The sequence below is a fragment of the Rhamphochromis sp. 'chilingali' genome (genome assembly GCF_963969265.1).
Source record: "Rhamphochromis sp. 'chilingali' genome assembly, chromosome: 22".
NCBI lineage: Eukaryota > Metazoa > Chordata > Actinopteri > Cichliformes > Cichlidae > Rhamphochromis > Rhamphochromis sp. 'chilingali'.
Window position 1 is genome coordinate 28455526 of NC_137950.1, and position 23633 is coordinate 28479158.

The 23633-nt window shown below is 41.2% G+C and overlaps 1 protein-coding gene across 2 annotated transcripts in view; it reads left to right on the plus strand.

Moving 5' to 3' along the window:
• Positions 1-23633, plus strand: part of aatkb (apoptosis-associated tyrosine kinase b) — a 70603-nt gene that overhangs the window by 24477 nt on the left and 22493 nt on the right. The window contains exons 2-3 of one of the 2 annotated variants that reach the window (XM_080872401.1): positions 14104-14237; positions 21358-21499. In XM_080872401.1, coding sequence (XP_080728527.1) covers positions 14104-14237; positions 21358-21499 — 276 coding nt within the window. Of the gene's footprint in view, positions 1-14103; positions 14238-18018; positions 18292-21357; positions 21500-23633 lie in introns of those variants that run through there. The other variant, XM_080872402.1, reaches the window with a different exon arrangement.

The following is a 23633-nucleotide window of genomic DNA, read 5'->3' on the forward strand; positions in this document are numbered from 1 at the left end:
TAACTGCAACATTATTTTTTCATTTTTTTTTTTTTTAAAGACTCGAAAGGACTTGAAATTCAAAGTTTCAGACTTGTGACTTGACTCGGACTTTTACACCAGTGACTTGAGACTCGACTCTGACTTGCCTGACATTACTTGAGACTTGACTTGAGACTTGAGGATAAAGACTTGAGACTTACTTGAGACTTGCAAAACAATGACTTGGTCCCACCTCTGATAAATAATACCTTTAACCAATGACGTCTGGTTACATCCTTTTGCACTCCCTTCCACCTAAACAGAAGCGTAACACCAGACCAGAACCCTTGAAGACAGGATTTGTCGTCCTGCACTGTTGTTCATTTTCTTAGCTCTGGAGTTTTCCCTGCTTTTGACAAACTGGCACTGCACTGTACATGGGAATGAGAGGGAGTTGAGTGACAGTGAGAGTTGAAGTGAAAATCGTAACTTCATTAAAGCAGACATGTAGCGAATTTAATGCAACACACTGACTGCTGAACGCTTACAAAAATGTCAAACTTACCGGCAGTGGGGAATTTGCTGGAAGAGCTCATTATTATAGCCAGATGGCGGCGCGTGAACAACGCGAGGCTCAGTGTCTCTCCAGAATCTGCTATTTAGCGGTTTTTTATCTACTTTTAACCGGATTATTCGTCCAGAATTGCTGTGCGTTGGGCTGTGTGATGAGCCCTTTCCTCTACTCCCTCTTCACCCACGACTGCAGACCTGCTGATGGTTCCAACACCATCATTAAGTTTGCAGATGACACCACGGTGATTGGCCTCATCAGTGACAACGATGAGGCCGCCTACAGGGAGGAGGTGGATCGTCTGGCTGAGTGGTGCGACACAAACAACCTGCTGCTTAACACCGAGAAGACCAAGGAGCTCATCGTGGACTACAGGAGGAATGCTGACCCACATCCACCCATCCACATTAAGGGGACGGCTGTGGAGCGTGTGAGCAGCTTCAAGTTCCTGGGAGTCCACATCTCCGAGGATCTCACCTGGACGACCAACTGCTCCAAGCTGGTCAAGAAGGCTCACCAGCGCCTCTTCTTCTTGAGGACTCTGAGGAAGAACCACCTGTCCTCAGACATCCTGGTAAATTAAATTACCAACATTAATACAGTTGATTCAGCCAATTCAGAAGGAGCTACATGGTCTCTGCAGTTTGCTGATATCAACTTGTTAATGAGCTAGAAATGCACTGCACTTATTAACAGTGATTTCAATAGGCGGAAATCCAGTGGGCCGGGAGAAGTTGAGTTTAGCTGTGAAAAGTAAGAGTAGGTGGGAGAAACAATAGCACATGAACTTTTTAAAAATCAAAGCAAGGTTTGAGTCCTTCCTGACAAAACGGGTCCTGAGGCTGTGTTACAGTGAGTCACGGCGACAGCTTCCCCTTCTTTGGATAAAGAGTGCCTCAAAATCCTGCAGAGCTTTTCAGAGATGACTTAAAATTTTAGACAGATGATTTTTGGACGGTGGTAGAGTGGCCCCACAGAAAGAAGATTCTAGGCTTGAAACAGCAACTAAACTGACACGTTCTCCCTGTGCCTGCCTACATTTCAGTGGTGATCAATAAGCTGTCGGTCTGGATGTGAGGGTGAATGGTTGTCTGACTCTATGCATTAGCTCTGTAATGGATTCAAAACCTGTCCAGGATGTATCCCACTTGTTTTTCAGTTTGCTCCCAGTGCTAATGTCCAAGTCCTCCTAGAAGCAAATCTTTTTACTTTATTCATTTATACACAACATTAAACAGACTGCATGACAACAATTTACTCCATCCATCCATCCATCCATCCATCCATCCATCTGCTTATACATCTGCTTATTATGGGGGGGTGGGGGGGGTGGAGCTTGAGTTGTTTGTGTATTGCAAATCATTTAAGCCATTTAAAAATATGAAAAACAATTCAAACATTAGTCAAATAAAAGTTTTTAAAAGTTAAAAACATAAACAGTAAAACAAACAACATCAATAACAATTGGGAATTTTCAGCTGGGATTTGAATATTTGGATGACCTAATTTGGAGGAGGAGGTTGTTCCAAAGTTCCAGAGCTGCAACTGAGAAAGCTGAGGAGCTACAATAGGAACTGCTACAAGCTGCTGATCAACTGACCTGAGCAGGATATACAGCTGTGAACGACAGTATTTTAAAACCCAGCATACACAGGATGTCAAGTTGAAATTCGGATTTCTCACTCTTCATTCAACTGAAACAGCTGTCTGTGTTTTTGTTGAGAGAGTGAAATCTTACTTAGACAAAAGCAGTTATGTTGCGGCTGTTTTTCTTGATTTCAAGCGTGCGTTTGACACTGTGAATCATCTTAAGCTCTTGTCTAGACTGTCAACATTTAACTTTAGTAATCACACCGTTAAATGGATACAGTCTTATCAATCAGATAGAAAACAATGCGTGCAAATAAAGAATAGCAAGTCACCCTATCTTTACTGTGCGCAAGGTGTCCCTCAGGGTTCAATTCTAGGCCCCCTGTTATTTTCACTTTATGTAAATGACTTGCCCAATGTGTGCAAAAATGTGGACACGATTATGTATGCTGATGATACGGTAATTTTTACACAAGCCAAAACTGCTGCTGATGCAGCCCATCGGCTTTCATTGGCATTACATGATTTACAAAAATGGCTGATTGACTCATGCCTGTGCCTTAATGTTAAAAAGACCATATCAATGTTTTTTAGTAAACCTAAAACAACCGCGGCTGCAGTAAAAGTTTGCCTGGGTGCACAAGAACTAATTAATGTTGAGGAATTTGAGTATTTGGGAGTGCTACTAGACTCAAAATTATCCTTTAAAAACACGTTAAAAAAGTAGTGAAAACTGTAAATGTTAATATACAGAACTTTAGACATATCCGCACATCATTAACAGACACAGCAGCGATTACATTCCTGCACTCTATGATACTGGCTCATATTGAATACTGTATTACAAGTTGGTCCTATATGAGCTTTGCTGCTATTGGGCCAATTGAAGTGTGCTACAAAAGAGCATTGAAAATATTAGATAAAAAACCTTTTTCATATCACTGTTGTATATTATATTATTTAAATCTTCCTGTCTAATATACAAAGTTATACATGGCCTGGCGCCTCCACCAATGAGTGATTTTATTAAACAAAAGTTTAGCAGTGTTGCCGGGTCTCGACTGACTCGATCCACTGTTAGAGGTGATTGTGAACTGGCACCTTTTCACAGATGCTCTGTCATATCAGGGAGTGAGCTTCTGGAACAGTCTTCCACTGTCAGTGAGGGAAGTACAAGTCTCCTCATCTTTGAGAGTCACTTAAAAGGGGCGGATGAGGGACACACAAACATGTGATCATGTTTAATAATCATGCTTTATATTGGACGTGAAAAAGAGTTAGTGTAATACAAAAAGGGAAACAACTATTAGTGTAAGACAGCGATTGTTTGGAGACAAATTGCCAGGCAACCTGTGCAAACATCTTGTAATCAGAAAAGGTTTCTCAGAGGCTGAAGGTGCTGCACGCTCAGTCTTTCTTTTTCCCCTCCAAGGTCTCAATGAGGTTGCTGTCCTACTTTGACTCTATAAGTGACGCCATAAGTGAATTTATTCTGTATTCTAGGGGTAAAAGAAAAAAAGCACACTTATTTATATCGATACCATAAAAACAAGTAAAGTCACATGCCTGCTTCCACACACCTGAAACTGTTGTAAAACTCTGCTGTGGTAACAGACCTACTGCCTCATATGTTTCCTACTTCTACTGTTAATTTGCTCTTTTGTTTCTATTGTTTGAGAGCAAATGTGAAGAATGCTTGTCGCCTGCATTGTGTCGAAATGTAAGACGGTTTTATAGAAGAGAGCGTGAAAGGTTAATTTTCTTTCTGCTGTCAGGGCAAGTTGTTCTGTGTTTTGGCAAGGCATCTGTGAGGATTATGAGGGCATTTGAATAAGTCTGAAAGGGATTTCAGGGGAAGAAGTCACCATGGAAACCATTTGATTTTATTTTTCTGAGCGTGCTCTTGAGTGAGAAATTCCAGCAGCTGTTTGCTAGCATTTGGTCCTGTTTACATTCACGTTGGTGATGAGAAACTAAACCTGCATCACTGTTGTTGTCTTTCTGCCTTTTTCTACATGTCGCTCTGTCAGTATGAAGAATGACCAGAAGCAGAAGTGTGTGCCAGCAGATGTACAGCAGATTGCTTTCGTATTTGTCCCCCAACGCAGATTGTTCATGACCAGATCATCGGCTTCACGCAGTTCACATGTGTTTGCCCCAAATGTTCCTGTTTAACTATGTATAACCCTCCCACCACCCATCTGTTTTGCCTCCTGTCACCATACCTCTCCTCTGTTGTTGTTTTTTCTTTAATAATGACTCTTCCTGGTGCCATCTTGCTCTCGGTAAACATGGATGTACCGAATGATGTCAGCAGGAGTTTTGCAGGGTAGCAGAAGACAGAAGAGGGGTTTCTCTAAGACTTAATTCACTAGCACCAGCATTTTTGATAAAGTGGCCGTGTTGGCTGTAAGAGCAGAAGCTTCGTCTCTGTCACCAGTTTGGCACACAGACACTCATACATTCAGGAGCTTCTACTGACTGTATCCATTCCTTAACTTCTGATCCCCATTCCTGTTGTCTGCAGTGGAGATTGATGTGTTTCTTATGAATTTATTTAGAATTCACAAGACTATTTTAGGTGTGATGTGCATGAAATAAATACAGTATTTTTTATGCAGTAAAGACCCTGAAGGCTGCTTAACCAGACAAAAGTGAAAAGTAATGGTTGCTCGTGCTCCTCAGATTGCTCATAAGATATTAATTAAGGGCTTTTCTGTTTCTGATTACTGCAGACTGTAGGAGATTTAAAACTTATATTAATGAAGCTCGTGTGTGCAAAATGTGGAATGATTAAAGTGTTTTTATCGATTCTAATAATAATCTAATATCTAAACTTCTATCAATTAATTATATATTTCCATTGTGTATTGTAGGATATGCATAAGAATCATTTGAATCATGAAAACTTAGTGGTGATTTCAATCCATCCAATTCAGTTTTATTTATACGGTGCCAAATCACAGCAACAGTCGCCTCAAGGCAACAAAAAGTCCCTTTTAACATAAAGAAACCTCCTGCAGAGCTCAGGGAGGGGAAGCCATGACCGGTTTAGGTGGTGCAGAGGGAGAAAAATCCATCCATGCATCCATCTCCAGTTTTCTCCCACTCCCATTTTAGACTTAGACTTTAGACTGTTTTTCCCAGAAACATTTTCCAGTTCATCTTAGCGGAGCTTGAGGTACCTCCAGGCCCTATTAGTTATATAATCTCTTCAGGGAGCTCTGGGACTATCCCAAGATCTCCTCCCATGTGGGTGTGGCTGGAAATCTTCCAAAGGTGAGATACGAAGCACCCAGTTTACATTCTTGTACCACCACAGCTGGTGACTTGAATTGAAGAAGGAGCTGCTTTACTCCAAGATTTCTCCAGATACGTGAGTGTTTTATCTTTAAGGATGGGTCCAGCGAAGAAACTCATTCTTTGGGACTCTACACAGTGGTCAGTACCATAGAATGAGTTTCTTGGAAGCAAGTGTCTGTGCTTTCTGGTGCTGAGTCTTATTCTGGCGAACCCAAAGTCAGTATAAACAAAAAAAGCCAAACCAAAAAAAATATTTAAAATGTCAGGACCTGTTAGCCTTTACAGGACTTTAAGGCAGATGATGTAGAAACATGGCCAACAAAGCTCATGATAGAAGACAAATGAGGTCACACGGTGGGGAAAACATCAATCCTCAACATTTTTAAGCTGATTTGTTGTCTGTTGTGGTTATTTTACTTCTGTGGGTTGCAAACATCACTCATTTGGCATTTTCTCATGTTTGACTGTCACTGTATTTAGCTGGCAGTCATTACGTGCCAAACAGTCCAGCAATACCTCACTGAACTGATGTTGAGATGTGGTGTGAAAGACAGCAAACCATTTTCTTGAAAAGACATTCAGAAAAAGATTTTATTTCCCTTTATTTCTTTATGAAACTAGTGAAAATACACTCCCCTATTACAGCACCTCTAAAAACTCAGTCCAGCATATTCAAACCCCGAGGAGGCAGCAGAGCTGACCACTGCCCCATCACGCCAGCCAAGCATGTGGGAACAATAAGTTTTGGCTGTAAGGAGTCTCGTATAAGTAAGGTCATCATGCAACTTCCAAGAGACATAGTTTATGAAATGGCACATACATTTTTAATTTATATTGTAAAAAATTATTATCTGGTAATACAGCCCCAGTGGCCTAATGGATAAGGCACTGGCCTCCCTAACCAGGGATTGTGGTTTTGAGTACCATCTGGGCTGGGAAGTTATTTTACAAAATATCCTTAGGGATTAATAAAGTATTCTGAATCTGAACAGTCTGTGTAAGTGATGTTTGGCTATCTGATTGTGAAATATAGCTGTTGTAGGTGTGATCCACATCTACCACACTACAGTGATTTTAGCCTTGTCGGGTTCTTTTAGACCTCGGTATGACATGTGGTCGGTATGAAATGCTGACAGTCACAGAGAGGAAAAGTTATTTTTCAGTTGGCATACAATTTACATCCATGCGTGATGTAACATTTTAATAAAGTTCAGTTGTGTCCAGACTGATGTAGTATGTGTAGAACGGTGACCTTTTGAAGATGCTATCGGCCACATTTGCATATAGCTCAGAAAGCTCCTTGAACCTCGATCTGGTTTCCATGTTCTTATCTTAAACATGGAGTTTGCGCGTGACCTTTCATTTCTTTTCATTGAAGGCTCTGTGACCTCAAGTGATTTTCAGATATTTTGTCCTTTGGAAAGCCTGATGATTACTGATTAAAATGTCAAAAAGACCATCCTGCCCGGCTTTCTGGAATGAATATCTTTATTTCTCATCTCTTTTCACTCTCCCTCTATCAGCCTTAATTGGGATTACAGTGCTAAATCTTTGCTCTGGCCTTTTTCCAGCCCTTCAGGTGATCTCACCTTTCTCTCTGCTGAGCTTTAGATAATTTAGCTTTGTCGTGGACAGTAACAGGCCCGATGATGGGTGAAGGGTGTCAGCATTCCCCAGGATATACTTCCTGCTGATCGCTCTCAGATGGATGTGAGCGGCCAGCTCAGGCTGAGAGCCAGAGCAGAGCTGCAACTATTCTGGCTTTACCTCAGGCAGTGAATAGTGTCCCTGTCAGCGACTGCATAAAGTCGGCTATCAAAGAGGGAGTAGGCTTAAAAGGAGTGACACACTGAGAGCTAAATTAGGTCTAGAAAAAAATGCCTGTAATGTAATAATACAAGTGAAATTGTGTTTGATGAAGAGCTTTTGTTTCATGCTCTTAACACCTGCAGAGTTAATGACATAATGGGTCACCCCATCCAGGCTGATAGCCATGGTATTATGTTGACGAGGCTCGGAGATGAAACTTGACACAGAGGCTGTCCGCTCCGCTCTGATCGAAATGACTGATCTACCCCTGCTTCACTTTAGTGCATCTGACAAGACGAGTCACACCAGCATGGTGACTCAGAGCTGACGGAGCTGAGTTGCTTGTTGGTTGTGGTGTATGGAAAATACCAGCTTTGCTGTGTGTCAGTAAGAATGAAACCCCCAGGCTGCATCCAAAATGATGTCACCCACTGGTTTCTGTTTTGAAACCTGAAATCTTGTGTTTGGGCTCCTGCCATGTGGATTCATTTATTTATATGTTGAAGACAGTTCGAATAGGAGGCAACATTTGAGAGAATTAATCGTGGTTTACTATGACAGAGAAATTAATTAATGTATTTGGTGATTAAACTCCAGTGATGCAAGATGGCAGAATCAAATCCAAGTGGTGATAGGACCCCTCCGGACGCCTCTGGAGTCTAGATGCTGGAGCTGGTAAAGATGAAGATGGACCTCTAACGCAGCAATGAGGGAGGGGGTGGATTGCATGAAGGACAGTCTTAAAGGAAAAATAATCAAAGAGCTCTAAGAGTTAAAGCGCACAGAATGGAGCCTGCGGAGGCAAGCAAGAAGATGATTAGACTAGAGTAATGATGTCAGTATTGAGTTTGACAGAGTGGGAAAGTGGAAGTGATGTAAAGAACAGACTAGCAGCCAAACAGCCAGGAAAGCAGGCAGATGAGTGATTACAGACCTTCCTTATTGAACTTACACATAAGCTTCAAGTTATTAGCTAAATCACTCAAAATCCATTTCTTTTGTGTGTTGATTTCATGAAAAACGTAAACGGACTCTGTTTTCGGTTTGCTTTGCACTTCAAGCTTCACTGTTGCTCACTGGTTGGTTAGCAAATATTTGCGGGTAAATTTGTGTTTTCCAGCCAAAGTACTGCTGCTGATCACTGCTAGTGATCAAAGAAATCACGAGGAAGTTTTTGGTGCAACGTTTTTTTGAAACTGATTTCACCTACTGACAGCCAGCAACCTCTCATCAACCAGGGGAATACGTGTTTTTCCCTACATGGTAGCTAACTGGTGTCCTGATGTCAAATTTTTAGTCATAGAATTTTGCTTAAATGCTCTAAAAAGCACAGACAGTGAAGTCCAACAGACACCTGGCACCTACAGCAGCAACACACCTGTCAATCAAGCTAGCGATAGTTAGCAATAGTTATGAAGGATGGAAACCAAAACTATCCTCAGGTCCTTTTTTTTTTGCAATGACATTGGCAGTTTTATTTATAAAGCACATTTCATTACACATAAACTCAATGTGCTTACATAAAACTGCATCATGCACATGGAGTAGGTGAGAACTTTTGGACCCTTGAAGGGCTTTTAGTACAAGAGGTCATTTCACCGAGCGCTTTCACTTTCAGCAATATAACTTCTACTTGTTCTTGGCCGCTGTGGCGTTCCTCAAAGAAATAGTTTGACATTTTAGGAAACACCCTTGCTCATTTCCCTGCAAGGCTTTGGATGGAAAGGTTGATATGACTAAATGTAAATATGGCCTACCAGCCATGAAATTATTCTATCATCATATCTCGGTTAGATTATTCTGATGAAAACACAAATGTTAAAAGGACAAATTATGCTTGATGGACACGTTTTTGGTTGGTGCTTTGTCATCACCATGATGTTGCCAGGCAACCTGTGGTGGCTAAGCTAAGCTAATCACCTGCTGGCTCTGACTTCATTTTTAGCTTGCAGAAATTACAGTAGTTTAATATTCATTTTCAAATCTCAAAAGAATGGCTAATTTATCTCTTTCTCGAAATGTGAAGTCTCTGCTTCAGTGCAACTTTTTGAACTATTGCTAGCATTTGATATTGCAGCAATGCAGAGCTCAGAGGGTTTTGTGGTGCTGGGGTTTTCTGGAAATCAGTCGGTGTCATGGATATAATGCGGGAAACTCATTAAGCTGGAAAAATATCCCGAGTGGGTTTTCACTCAGCTCCGTCTCTGTGAAGGCAGAACAAACACGTGAGGCTGTCAGATAGACTCCGTTTTTTAACACACTGCAGTTTCTGCCTCTGTCTGCTCTCCGTTAGACTTCGAGCTGCTGCTCCTCAGCTCATTTCTGTGTGGAGTACTGAGATGAGTTTCTCTCGTGGGAGAAGCTGCAGAGTACACAGCTCTTTTCGTCTTTCTCTGATTCTTTCTGCCCTCACCTCGTCTCCTCATGCTCGCACTCGTTTCATCATTTAGTCATCAAGATGTGCTTCAGCGTTCTGCCAAGGGAGGCTAAAAATGGCTACCACCTCTGACTAGCTGAGAGCTATATGGTGCTCAGGCTGCAGGCAGTACTAGTAAAGTGAGAGAAAAAAATGCAACATCCACTAAAATGTGAGTGCACCTTCTTACTTGTTCACTCTATGTTGGAGTGTGCTTAGTGAAGTTCCCTGAGGGGCCTATCCAAGTAAACTAACTGACCTTAAGTACTAAACTTTTGTCCCTCTTGTCTCATTACAGTTAGAGAAGATTCATTCTCTTGCTATGTCATTAGAATTAGTGGTCAATAGCATTGATTTTACACAGCTGGTGAAGAAGAGACAAAAACAAGGCATTTCTTTTATATTCTGGACCGTTACAAAGACAGACTCAAGCATTACCTGTCACATAACATTTACAGGTCTGAACAGCATCGCATGACTGCACCAATATATTATCACTAGCCTTTCTCTCTTTTTCCTCCTGCACTCTCTTCAGATATAGCAGCTTTGCTAACTGCTGTCTAAGCTTTTTTCAGAGTCTACCTTCATTTTTCCACTGGAAAAAGCTTAGACATAAGATGGTAACACTTTCTTCCGTATTTCTACACAATCCCACTATGGCACACTTTAATTTGCATTTTTTTTAAAAATAATGCTTCATAAATGTGCTATATGTAGGTATATGCTATACTCTGGGAATACATTAGTTGCATCAATTACCTTCCCAAACACTCAAGACAATGTTTGACATTCAACCAGCCACACGAGAAGCAGCTCTCTGCTCTGCATTGCTTAAAATAGTGTCAGATGAATTTTTTAAGGAGGTCACCTCCAGCTGCACAGAGCAGATGAGGGCCGCAGGAAGTCAAACACAAGAACAGCTTTAGAGAATACAAATACTTCACTTCCCAAATGTCCCAGGTATGATTTGAATCACCCACTACCCTAAAAATGAATTACCTATGCAAACCTATGATGCTAGCTAGCTTGAGGTGCTTTACCCTGTCCAGGTGAGTTGCTCACCTCTGTTTTTGGTGATGCCTGCTCTGTTCTGTGCTGTGAACAGAGCCAAACGTCCAAATATAAATCGGTGGATCTTTAACAACTGTACAAGTTTAGGTGTCCATTTTCTACAACTGTTTAATGCACATGTGACACTCTTGTGAATACTTGGAGCAGTTGGATGGTGTTGACTTTGTAATGAAGACAGCTTATGTGTGCTTTTTTGGCAAAAATGAAGCAATAATATAGGATAGCACAAATACAAAATTGCACCAGATAACAATGCTTTGTACGTGTAGAAAGAAATGCATAATAGTTTTACATGGGCTCGTAATGAAAATGCACCAGCGGGGTTTAAATGCCATGTATTAATTTTTCTGGCAAATAGGCTGTTTGTAGTCCTCAGATATTAATATACATGGTGTGTGAATTTGTCAGCAAGAGAGTTTTAAATAAACCACGACAGACTTGGGCTGTGCGTCTGTGCTCTGTAATTATCCCCCTGACAATAAAGGTAACTGAATGTAAATCTTCTTGTGTAGTATCGCTAAGCGCTAAATGGATATTGACTAATTTTAGAAAGCTGACTTTTTCACCTCTTCCTCCCACTCGACGGCATCATGCTTCACTGTTAAGGGACCACTGTTTTATTTTTCCAGTTTTATTAAAAAAAATCTGTAAAATTCAAATTCAGAGGCTGACTTCCAAAATCCCCTGAGCTGGCCAGCTAATCCTGTATTTAACTGTTAAATTTGCATGTTCTCTTCCTTCTTTCTGCCGGCCAGCCTCCCAAACAACAGTGCTCCCTCTCTGTCCAATTATACTAAGAGCCCAATACTCACTGAGAGCCAGTTGCACCAGCTTTCAGAGGATCAGCACAAACTGGCAGCAGAAATGACTCTGTGTGCTCTGTTTATTATGTATATATGTGTGTGTGTGGAGCTGGGTGGCACTGGTGTTGGCAGGAACTGGTGTGAGAGATTTACAGCTGAAGGCAATCCTGCCTGGCCGTCCTTCCAATCTGTTTCCCTGGTAACGGTTGCATTTCGGAAGCTGTCGGAAAACGAGGGGGGGAAAATGCTCTACTGCCCAAACTGGGCAAACTGGGAACAAGATTTTATTTATGAGATTGGACAGGATGCACGAAGCCCACATGGAGGATAATTCAAGCCACCGAAGCTTTGCTTTTAGAGAGAGACTGAAGAAAATACCTCACGAGAGAGCAGCACTGGGTTTCTGAGCCAGGATTGGAGTGTGTAAATATTATAAATCAGCTTCATTAATATTGTAACATGATTACATTTGGATCTCATTTTTAATTATACCACCGGGTTGGTTGTCGAGATTTCTAAGACTGAAAAACTGTGAATTTAGGAGAGCGAAGGTGCTTATCATCTTCCTCAATTCCAAAGTGCCTCACAGGGTGCCATCAGTGTGGTGATCTGCTTTTTCAGTCCTTTTTAATTTCTGCTTTGTTGTGCATGCTATGATATTGTGTGTGAAAAGCATTTATTGTAAGGCTGATTGTAGTGTGAACGTGTGTTCACTTTACCAGAGTGAACACATGTATAAAAGCTCCCTGAAACCCATGCTATGATTACCAAACAGGAAAGAAGCTGATGTGGTAGTTAGCATTTTTTACAGGTGTTGTGAGAGGAGAAAAGGAACTACATACAACTATAACATAAGACTAAAAAACAAACTTTAGCTTCCAAGTTGGAAAGATAAAAATTGAAGACTCTCTGTAAAATATCCCACATGGTTGTCCAGTGTTTGACTTAATGTGGGACTGCAGAGGATTTGTATGCCTGGTAGGCCTGTCCCACATCCTGAGACAGTGTCCCACATTTTCATTTGCTCAATTTTGCTAATATTCAAAAGTCAGCGATGCAGGACAGACATTATCTTCTGGCTTTTATCCAGAAAAATGTTCTTTTTTTTTAAATCTTTATGACTCGCAGAAAGCAAGGAAATCTCTCATCAAGGATGAAGTGCAGGCTCCACTTCTGCTGCACCAACACCAACACTAACAGGGAATGTTTAGAGGGTCCACAAAGTTACGCAGGTTTCAATGAATGTGATGGAAACCACAAAAACATACATCTGTCCTCGACATGCTAAATAATTGGAGTGTGATAATTACGTGTAACATACAAGACTTTGAGATGAGCTTAGCCAATTAGCAGCGTGTCCCAAATAGTCTCAGACAAACACACTCTTTGATTAATTTTGTTGGTGTTTTCTGTCTTTTTTATTGTTACTGCTGCTGCATTTCTAAAACACAGATGACACACAAACACAGAGAAAAGTAACAATGCTCATTCTGCAAAACAGGACATTGATTAAAATACATGTTTATGACAAGCTGGTAAAGGTAGGCCCGAATTTACTGTACCAATGCAGTTTTATTGTTATATAAAATATTACATACATATTACATGCTGATTAGAATCTACAGAATAATTAGTATATTACATAAACAAATAAATGTATAGGAGAGTAAAAATGAAAATATCTGACTGTGAAATGCAAGTACAGTGTTTGAGTACATGTACTTCCTTTGTATAATGAATTTTTGAAGGGCTTGATCTCATTATTTGCTCATTATTTGAGTTACTTTCAGGGCAGCCTGCAGGAGTGTGATGACCTGGGTCTATGACAGGCACTATTTGTTATGAACAGACTGCGTTTCTGGAGAGCTGATTAGGAGCGAATCCATGAAGCTCTGCGTGACATTAGAACTTGTGAATTGTATGACCATGTTTCCAGTTGTTCATGTTGATGTCCCAAAGACTTCCATTTTTTTGGAAATGATCAGGTTGTATTTCCATGATAACTCCATTTAGTCTTAGCAGCAGACTTTGAATAGGACAGAATAGAAAACCATCATAAAAATGCACATCAGGCAGAGGTTGTTGCAGTATGAGCTTGTTTCTAGGGCACTGCAGTAAAGCAAAATAATAACGCTTCAACTCATCCCCCTGAATCTTATTATACAAAAACATCCTTTTTATTTGGTTACAACAAATTAAAGTTAGCCAGTGTCATTTCTTTTTTCAAATCACCATCAAATGTCTGTATCGTATATACAAAATGTAATAAAAAAGCAAATTCCACAACCTTTCATTTCGGCATTGTACTGTGCAGAGGTGTAATGTGGTTCTGGGTAACTGCTAGAAGACTATAATGTTTCCGAGAATTTAATTTCCATCAAAAACACGACTTTAGGCAATGAATCAAGCATTTGACTTGTAAATGAAAATATGAGATATCATAAGAAAGAAATGCAATGAAAAGGCCTTAATGTCATTGCATGCTTTTGTGCCTTAATAAGATGCTTTAATGTACAATTTGATCACTTGAATCTCATCCCACTGCTAACACTCTCGTTCTGTCACTCTGTGTCCTGCAGATGGCGCTCCACTGAGTGAACTGTCCTGGTCATCATCCCTGGCTGTGGTGGCCATCTCGTTCTCGGGTCTCTTCACCTTCGTCTTCCTCATGCTGGCCTGCCTCTGCTGCAAGAAGGGCAAGATTGGCTTCAAGGTGCGCCTCTCCATCTGCTTCCATGTGAAATATGATTACATCTGAGGCATAGAGTCAAAAATTAAAGCATGAGTTGGACTCTTGCATAGAGATGTGCATGCTTGCTTTCCCTGCCCATAAGTGTTACTGCAAATGGCCTAAAAGCAGAACATTCCTCACAGTTTGTTTTTAGATGACCATTATCGGCACATACTGTCTTCACCCACTTATACTCATATTGAAGTGGAAAGAAGGATAAATAGCACGCAGAGGTGGTATTGTCCGTGTCTGTGGAGTGGTCGGAGGCCTGCAGCTTTTCAGAACCGTCTTGTGGCTGATGTAGACCCCGTTTCTGAGCAAAACGCTGAAATGGGTCATGGCACCCGAGAAAATAGGACAAGGAACAAGGAAGATGGTGTGTACAAAAATACTTGAATATGTGCCCTTATCTGCAGTTATTCTGTTTTATTGTGAGCTGAGTATCCTTTTGCAGCTGTGCTGTAAACAAGTATATGGTTGTTTACAATCAGGGTTTGAATGAAAACCTGCAGTATGTGCACTCACAGGTCGTAGCAGGTGCCTTCATCTCTGTATTTTTCCTCTGGACAGTCTCACCAGCAAGAAAATAACAAGAAACAGAGGGAGGTTGTTATTTAACTGAAAACTGTAAGATAGACTTAAACATTTAACAGAAAATTAAATAGAAAATAACAAAATCCACAATGGAAACTGTTTGAAACTAAGTTAAACTTTCGGATCTGCCCACTGTCTCCTCCCAGCTGGACATGCCTTAAAACATCTCACCTAACAGCCAACCAGCAGTGCTCTGCCACGACTCATCAGGGAGTTCACTTCCTATTTGAAATGGGGGTGGGGGAGAGGGGATAGTCTACTTGGTCAGCAGCAATGCTTAGTGGCTGGTTCATGCCACATTAAAATCCATGCAATCAGGGCCCAAAGTTAGCCAGCAGAGTACTTGCATTCATCGTCATTCTCACCACCTCTTATGTGTAGTCCATGAGTTTTGACCAAGGCAAGGCTGAAATGGATTGGACATGTGTCGTGGAGGGATAGTGGATAGATTAGACAAAGGATGCTGAAGATGAAGCTACCAGGCAGGAGGAAAAGAGAACACAGAGGAGGTTTGTACAGTAGATGCAGATGAAGGAGGATGTGCAGAGGGTTGGGATGGGGTCAGGTGGAGGCAGATGATGATTCTTGATCATGACTGTTCTGCTAAGTTCTACACATGATCATTTAAAACAATGAACATCAACTCAGAAATACATGTATGAGTAATGCAAATTGTTTCACTTTCTATGACTGCAACTAGTGGCAGAGAACAGCTGTTCTCCCAGAAGTGGAGCAGGCAAGACCCTCCACCTCTTTTGATTGTAAGGGGATTCCACAGGTCACCTGGTGAGAGGCAGCCTGTCTACAAACAGTCAACTGAGTGCAGTCGCTCTCAGACATGATGACATGATTTGCAAATAATGTCATCCAGTTTATAAACACATAGATTGCCAAACATGGAGCGATCAATCTGAGCCAGTCTTTGCCAACAAGGGCAGCTTGTCTGCAGACTCGGCTCAACTAGTTGGCAACTGGTTTTATACTGGTTCCTATATGAAAGCAAGGTTGCCAAGAAAGTATGTAATGTTTTAGTTAACTTGCTGTCCTACAGCACCTACATCACCTACCTGGAGTCCAGTCCGGGTTCTGGCTGGACTCTGAATGTAAGCAGTTAATTTAAATTCCTGTTTGATATAAGTCAGATTTACAATAAATGGAAACAGATTTGCAATTTTTACCGAGCACATTAAACAGACTGGACCCTGTTTTCTCTACTGTGACTGTAGCATTACACTGACATCACCATGATTAGTGAAGACATGGCCTCTTCTCATTGGCTAAAAATTACTTGGTAATCATTTCCTTTCACCTAATAGCATGTTCACAGTCCAGGTTTAGCATGTTAGCTTTAACTAACACTTATGCAAAAAATTCTAAAATATCCTATTTGCACCTTTTTCAAAATGTGGGTGCAAAAGTTTTTGTATATTTTTTTTTTTCACAGGAAAACAAATATTTTTAAAAAATAATTAATTTCTTTGCTTTGTTAATACGGCATTCTCTTTGGTCTCCCACAGCAAGCCTCTACTGTGCTCCATATTAATGATTAATTCTTTACTTTATTAATTTATGTTGCATCATTGTGTAAGGAATTAATATAATTCAAGGCGCTTTAGAGGAAATTGCAGAATCATTTATGCTACTGTTAAGCTGTTGAATGAGTGTGATTAGGCCTGCCAGATAACCTTTCCTCACAGAGGCAGGGACATGTAAGATTGTTTTAATAATGAGACATGTTCGCCTTTAGGTCTCTTCTCGTCTCCTTTTTTTTCACCACTTCCTCTCACTCTGGATCAGGAATGTCTGATTGCAGCAATGTTTCTAGTCATATTGCATAACATCCTGTTCTTTCTTCAGCACTAAATGCATGATGGGTTGTCAGGCTGTATGTTACAAAAACTGATTCCTAGTGAATATATATGATGTGCCTCATGTCTGGTTTTTGTCTTTGGCTGGTTGGACCACCCACTTCAAAAACCTGTCGAGAGGAGTGGGAAGAGAGGGAAGTGAGAGGGCGCAAGGGCGTGAGGAAGGGCATACCCATGAGCCTGCAGTGCATCCGGCCTCGGGGCCTCATCTGGAATTAGACACAGCTTCTCCCAGAGAAGGAAGGGGGATTTTTAGAGATAGGAAAAAACACTTTGAGGAGGGGGGGCAAGAGCGAAAAGGTCTCTGTGTTTTGCAGACAGTAGCGGGGAGGTGAGAGTCGAATTTAGGAGATTTGGTCTGCTTAAGCTGTTTGTTATCATCTCATCTAATTTAAAAAGGACACATGTTACATAGATAATTTGATTCCTGTCAAAAGAGCTGTATCAGACAAGTATGAAGCAAAATCTAAACTGAGCCACAAAAAGAAGCAATAATAATGTAATAATAATAACAGTAAACCTGCTTCCTAAATATCTTAATTTGCTGTATACCAGTCTATTAAAACAGCAGCAGTGTTTGACTCAAACAGTTTTCATAGTGAAAGTCTCTCAGTTATACAGCTTAAGGTCACTCGACCATGAATAGTTCCTCTGCTCTTCTGTTCTTAATGTACAGCTTCAATACCTCAGCGCCCTTTAATCCCTCGATCTGCTTCACATCCACAGCCAACGTCATCAAACCAGTTAATCTAACAAGCGTTTTTGTTTAGACTGTCGGAGGAAGCCCACAGGCAAGTTTCACACATGGAACATGATCCACAGCAAGGGAATTTTTAGAAAACCTAAATAAGTTATAGAGCTAGTCAACTTAAGTGTAGACTAAGGTCAGTGAGGTCAAAGGTTAAAAGGCAGAGAGAAAAGCAGTGAAAGGAATGTCCTTACAAGCGTTGTGTTAATAAAAAATACATCTGGCTGTTTTTTTTTCTTGGTTTTGTGGAGAAGGGGACTGCCCCGCAGATGTTCTCTGGATTTTAGTAGAGAAAGGAAGAGAGCGAGTGATGTCACACATATAGTATGTGAATACCCCCCATCCCCCCACCTCTACTCCCTCACCCTTCATCCCTCCTCCTCCTCCCACTTGTATTTTTCTCTCTCACACATTTTTCTGGGGGCTCAGTTTCTCCCCTCATGAGATAACCATAAGTTCAGTCCCACTTGTGAACTGGGAGATACTGCTCCTCCCTCTTCCTCTGTGTCCCCCCCCCCCCCCCTTTCTGGTTCTCCCTCCATCCCCAGTAATCCCAGGGACACTCAGTGGTCAAGCTGCAAACCTTTTGTCTTCCTTCTTCTCTGTGGAGCAACAGTGAAACTCTCAGTGCAGCGTGATGAAGCCTTTTGCTGCAGCCGCTCTTCCTGCCACTGCCATCATCCTGCTGCCCTCAACCAATGGGAGCCGTGAAGTGGGGCGGGGGGGCACTCAGTGTGTATGTAAGGGGAAAAAAGAGGTTGAGATGCTGTAACCCAAATTTGAGGGCATTTGGGATGTCATCTTCACCTGCAGATTTTGGGGAGAGGTAAGCTTGCAGATGATGTTGTAGAGAATTTATTTTTTGTTACTAAGAAGGAAAGTTTAAAGTAAATATTGGAAACAGACATTTTGCAAAGGAAATCCAAAGATGTTGAGAGGTTTTCTTTATCTTAACAACAAATGCATTTGTTGTTAAGATTTTTCCCCTTTTATTAGTTTTGATTTTTTTCATGAGTCAAGCAAAGATGACATTTCTATAAAGCATGATGGAAATCGTGTGCTGCTTTTATCTGTTTCATACGATTGCAGAACCTTTAGGTTTTGGACTCATTACAGGACAAAATTTGTGCACAATAATGAAAAGTACACATTTTTTGCAGCCATAGATTAAACACTTTGACTGCAGAACTCACAGAATGGGATGCTTATGGTGTTGTGTAAATGCTGTTGTATGTGTATGCGTGTGTGTGCGCAAGTCTGCAGTGACAGTGTGTGTGCCAGTGTGGAAAGTGTGGAGAGTGAAACCACATGTTGAATAGGAGGGCGAGCAGGGCCGTGTGAAGATTTGGATCTGAAGAAGGGGGGGTGCACTAATATGTGTGTGTGTGTGTGTGTGTGTGTGTGTGTGTGTGTGTGTGTGTGTGTGTGTGTGTGTGTGTGTGTGTGTGTGTGCGCACCCACTTTCTTGGGGGACAGACAGGATGAGGCATGAGATGGAGGTGTTTATGTGTGCATGTGTTTGTGTGGGTGTTTCAGAGGGCCGCAGAAGGTCAGTCTTTTCCAGCGATGGGACACCGCTGCTTTCCAGCTCCCATCTGAGAGATTTTATTCTGACATCCGGTGTGTGTGTGTGTGTGTGTGTGTGTGTGTGTGTGTGTGTGTGTGTGTGTGTGTGTGTGTGTGTGTGTGTGTGTGTGTGTGTGTGTGTGTGTGTGAGACCACCTCCCTCCCCTCCTCGTTCATTGCTTCATCGATGTGTGACTACGTTCAGCAGACGGAGGCTTTCACCAGCTCCTAAATGTATTTTTTAAAATTGAATTAGAAACAAGACCTGTGACCTATTTTATGCAACATTCAAAAGAATATTAACAGCCAAAGTGAGCTAATATTTAAAAAATGTGAATCTGCTCCAGAATTTGATGGCTTTTTCCTTTGACGATGCCACGCCTCTCCACCAAGTTTCATGAAATTCAGCTTTGCAGCTGTTGTGCAAAATTGTTCAGCCCTGGCAGAGAAAGAAGCCCTTTTTTTCTATCTTTGTTGTTAGTTTGTAGTACAGCATTTATTCTTCACATTTCTCAATAGTGGTTTAGAGTGCAAGTTGATTTTTAGTATAGTTAGTATTATAGAGTCTTCACTATGTTCATTCATACAACATTTTTACAAATGTGGGCACAGTTTTTCTTTGTTTTTTCTTTGTTAACAATTTAAAACAAGTTACCTTACTCATCTCTTGTTTTCAGCTTCTTTCAAGTTCAATTTGATCTTTAACCATGTTAAAGGATCTGTCTTGCCAGGGATGTGGGTGTGACACCAACCTCCCTAATCCACTCGCAGATGCATTGATCACTCTGCCTGCTGCTGTGAAGCAGAGGGATTGTCTAAATTGGTAGTAAATCACGTTAAAAGACCCCCTTTGTGCCTTAGTGTTTAATAAATATGTTCATTGTCAATTTTGCATGAAAATTTAATTTAAAGAAAACCATTTTTTTGTGGAGTGAAAGTAAGACAGCGAAGCTCTCGTCTCCAGTCTGTCCTCTACATGTTTCCAAAACGCGTAAGTCATCAAGCTTATCTCAGAAGAGGATTGAGATACATGTAATCTTAGAGCTAATAATCTCTGGACATTCCAGACTGGCTTTGTTTACACTGCGACTCTCCAACAGTTTTACAAACAGCTCACAGAAATGCAGAACCGAGCCAGGACAGCTTGTTTCAGTTTATCTCAGCTCTGCTTCAGTGCTTGTGCCAAAATATCATCAACTTTCTACATAACCATACATCAGTGCCACAATAATCAGGGTTAGTGCAAACAAAAACAACAAAAATCTCTGTTTTCTGTTGTTGAGGGTCAGTGATGATAACGGAGGATCGCCCTGGCCCCTCCCCTCTCACAGGCCTACAGCAGCCTGATTGAACTGTATGATGCAATCCAGCATGGAAGAGTTTGTAGTGCAAAGCTACAAAGTTAAAGGTGCGAAAGTCTTGAGCTTTATATTGTTCTTTATATTTTATTATAAAGGAGTTTGTCAGTCAATATTTGGTATGAGCACCTTTATTTTTCAGCCTGAACTCTCTTAGACAAGCTTTCTTGGAAGAAAGGTTTTAACAGGAAGAAACCACCAAGACCGACATTCTTCCTGAAATGGTTAGGCACAAGGAATGGGCTGATAATGACTGAAAAATCAAAGTTTAAATCATGAATCATTAGTGAGGTGATGCTGTTCCATTTCTTGACAGCAGCTGTGTTTGTTCAGATTAAGGTTCAGTCTGCTGCGACGACTACAACGGTAATGTTTCTTGTTGCACTCATGGGCTGTAATAAACCATGAGATATATTTTGACAACACATGGTCTGATGCGTACAGGTGTGAGGTAGTTTCAGTAGGTTCCCATATTATAAAAATGGTAGTTAATTGAACTCAGGTTGAATAATGAAGTTGAGAAAAAGTTTAAGTTATAAAGTTGTTGTTTCTTTAATAGATTTAGGAGTCTGCTCATCATTTAATGTGGAAGACTTGTCAGCTCCCACTGACATCATTGTAATATAAATGCACAGGGCCAAAAGCTGCAGTGGTTTCATTGGTATGAAAGAACCCTCCATGCTTTGATTTAACATGCATTAACACACAGCAAGTTTCCATCATGAATATTTTCCTCAAATTACAAAACGGCGGAAGTCTCTGGAGAATTTTCACTTCTAATGTGCGAGTTGCATTTTAAGGAGCTGACTCTCAAATTAAATGCTGTTTAAGTTTGAAGTTGCATAATTATTGAAATTTTACTCTGCACTGTTTTACAGTTTTGAATTTTCTTTTTTTTTCCATGTGGGAGCAGACTCTTCATTAGCTTGACCTTTGACCTTTTGTGCATGTTTCCTGGCGTGTTGCAGGAATTCAAGAATGTGGACGGGGAGGAGTACCATGCAGACATGTCCACCTTGGCCTCGCCGGCCTCCCAGGGTAGTCCTGACGTCTACATCCTGCCGCTCACTGAGGTGTCCCTGCCAGTCGCCAAGCAACCAGCTCGATCAGGTGAGTTCAGCTCAGTTTAGCTGAGCGAGGGCTGGAGCCAATCAGCTGGACCAAACTTTCCCTGCAATTCACCTAATGCAAGGGTATCAAACATAAGACCCGGGGGCCAGAATCGGCCTGGCAAAGACTCCATTCGACTGGATGGGATTGGAAAATTGGAAAATATTTCAGTCTGTTTGGTCAAAGTGGGTTGACCTAGACTGCCATCTTTAAACTACAGCATGTTTAGTGCTCGATAACAGGAGGTAAATTAAGCTAAATAGTTAAAATAACTTCTCTGGATTCAAAAAAGAACAATTTTTATCTTTATTTTACTTTTAGGAAATCTAGCGTTGATTCCATTTCTGAACTGAAATAAAACATGTTAATGTTTGTTTGCATGCTGATTACTCAGCTGTGTTTTTTCTTTACAACATACTCGTGCTATGGCACTCGTTTCCAAGCAATAACTCCAACAAACATTAAGAAGCACAGTGCAGAACAGAAGCCTCTGTTTGTGCATCAGGAGCAGCTGGCTGTTGTGGTTGAAGGTGACTGCAATCAGGACGCTGCTACAACTAATTTCTCTGCTGCTGCTTACTTCATGCCTCAAATCAAAAGGGTGGATGTGGCTTGTGGTGCCATGGCATTACTAATACAAAAAGGAACTTCTTTTCCTACAAATCAAAGCTCCAGCAACACTTGCAGTTTAAAGAACAGTTTTGTTACTTGACCTTTTGGATGTTTTACTTTTAAATTTTGTTTCCACGGGGTGTAACGAGGACTTCCCAATCCACGAGTTTTTAAAGTTAACACTGCACGTTAACTTCCTTTGTTTTCTATGTTTGAATCCAGTTTACAGTGAACTACCTGTACAAATAATGGTTAATTTTTTTTAGCAAAATTAAAATTAAGCAGTTTATCATCACTGTTCGGTGTTTTAAAAAATGCCCACAGAGTTGAGCAGATATGATTTGCTATTTAAAACTTTTCCTATAAAGACTTTATTTTCTACTCACACGTGTTCTATTTAAAGTGCTGACTGAATCAAAACAAGCTTGATCAGGTAATAAAACCGGTCATTAACCATGCTCTTCTCCCTGCACATTAGAAGTAGTGCTCATTTCTATACTCAAGCCCCCTCTCACTTTCAACCCGTCTCATGATATTGAATAAAATATATGGAATATTGCTGGGAAAGAAGAATTTGTTTACCCATGAATGTTATATTGTGGGCTCCATATGACCCCATTTATTCTGTGCTCTTTTTTTATACCACCAGCTATAAAAAACAATATATATATATATATATATATATATATATGTAGCCCCTTCCGCCGGGGTTACTTGCGTAGTAGCATTCCAACAACGCCCTGTTTTCGTCTCTTGCCCACCGATGCCTTCTTGTTCCAGTAGCCCACTTTTCATCAGGGTGCCCTGGTTCCTCAACACCTGACGCGGACCTTGTTGATCCGGGCGACGTCCGAGCCGGCATGCCTTCATATTTATCTGTCTCACTCATGTCTGCGGTAGGCTTGCTTAGCATAGGGGGTCTAGCCTTAGGACCCTTACTGGATACAGACGCCCCAGGCAGGAATCGAACTTGCGATCCTCTGTTCCAAAGGCGTGTAGTTTAACCACTACGCTATCCAGCTGCTTCGGAGCACTAGGTGCGGTGACTCCCAAGCTAGGCGAGTGGCTCCAGCAGATCCCGGGAACAACATCGGAGATCTCTGTCCATATTTTCCAAGGAAGCACGAGTACTCCAAACACAGACACGGGCAGGAACTTTGAATTAAACTGGAGCATTTTCAAAGAGGCTGAAGAGTGAAGTCAGTGCAGAAGGGCTTTACTTGGACACTCTCTCTAGTGGCCAGTAAGGAGGCAGTTGGAGAATAGGTGTGACTGTGTAGAAGTCAATAAGAAAACAACCCAGCTAAACACCTTCCTGATGAGTTCATGGTTTCAGTTCCACCATTTTAAATTATGGTTCCCATTACTGTCAAAAAGGACAATAAAGCAGGCCATGATTTAGGGCGGGCCTACTATTAGTTCAGTCAGATGCACGATGATGACGGCCAAAAAGGCTTCAAAATGGGAGCCAGCAAACCAGCGAGTGACAGCAGGGAGACAGTCTAACTATCATGTATACTCC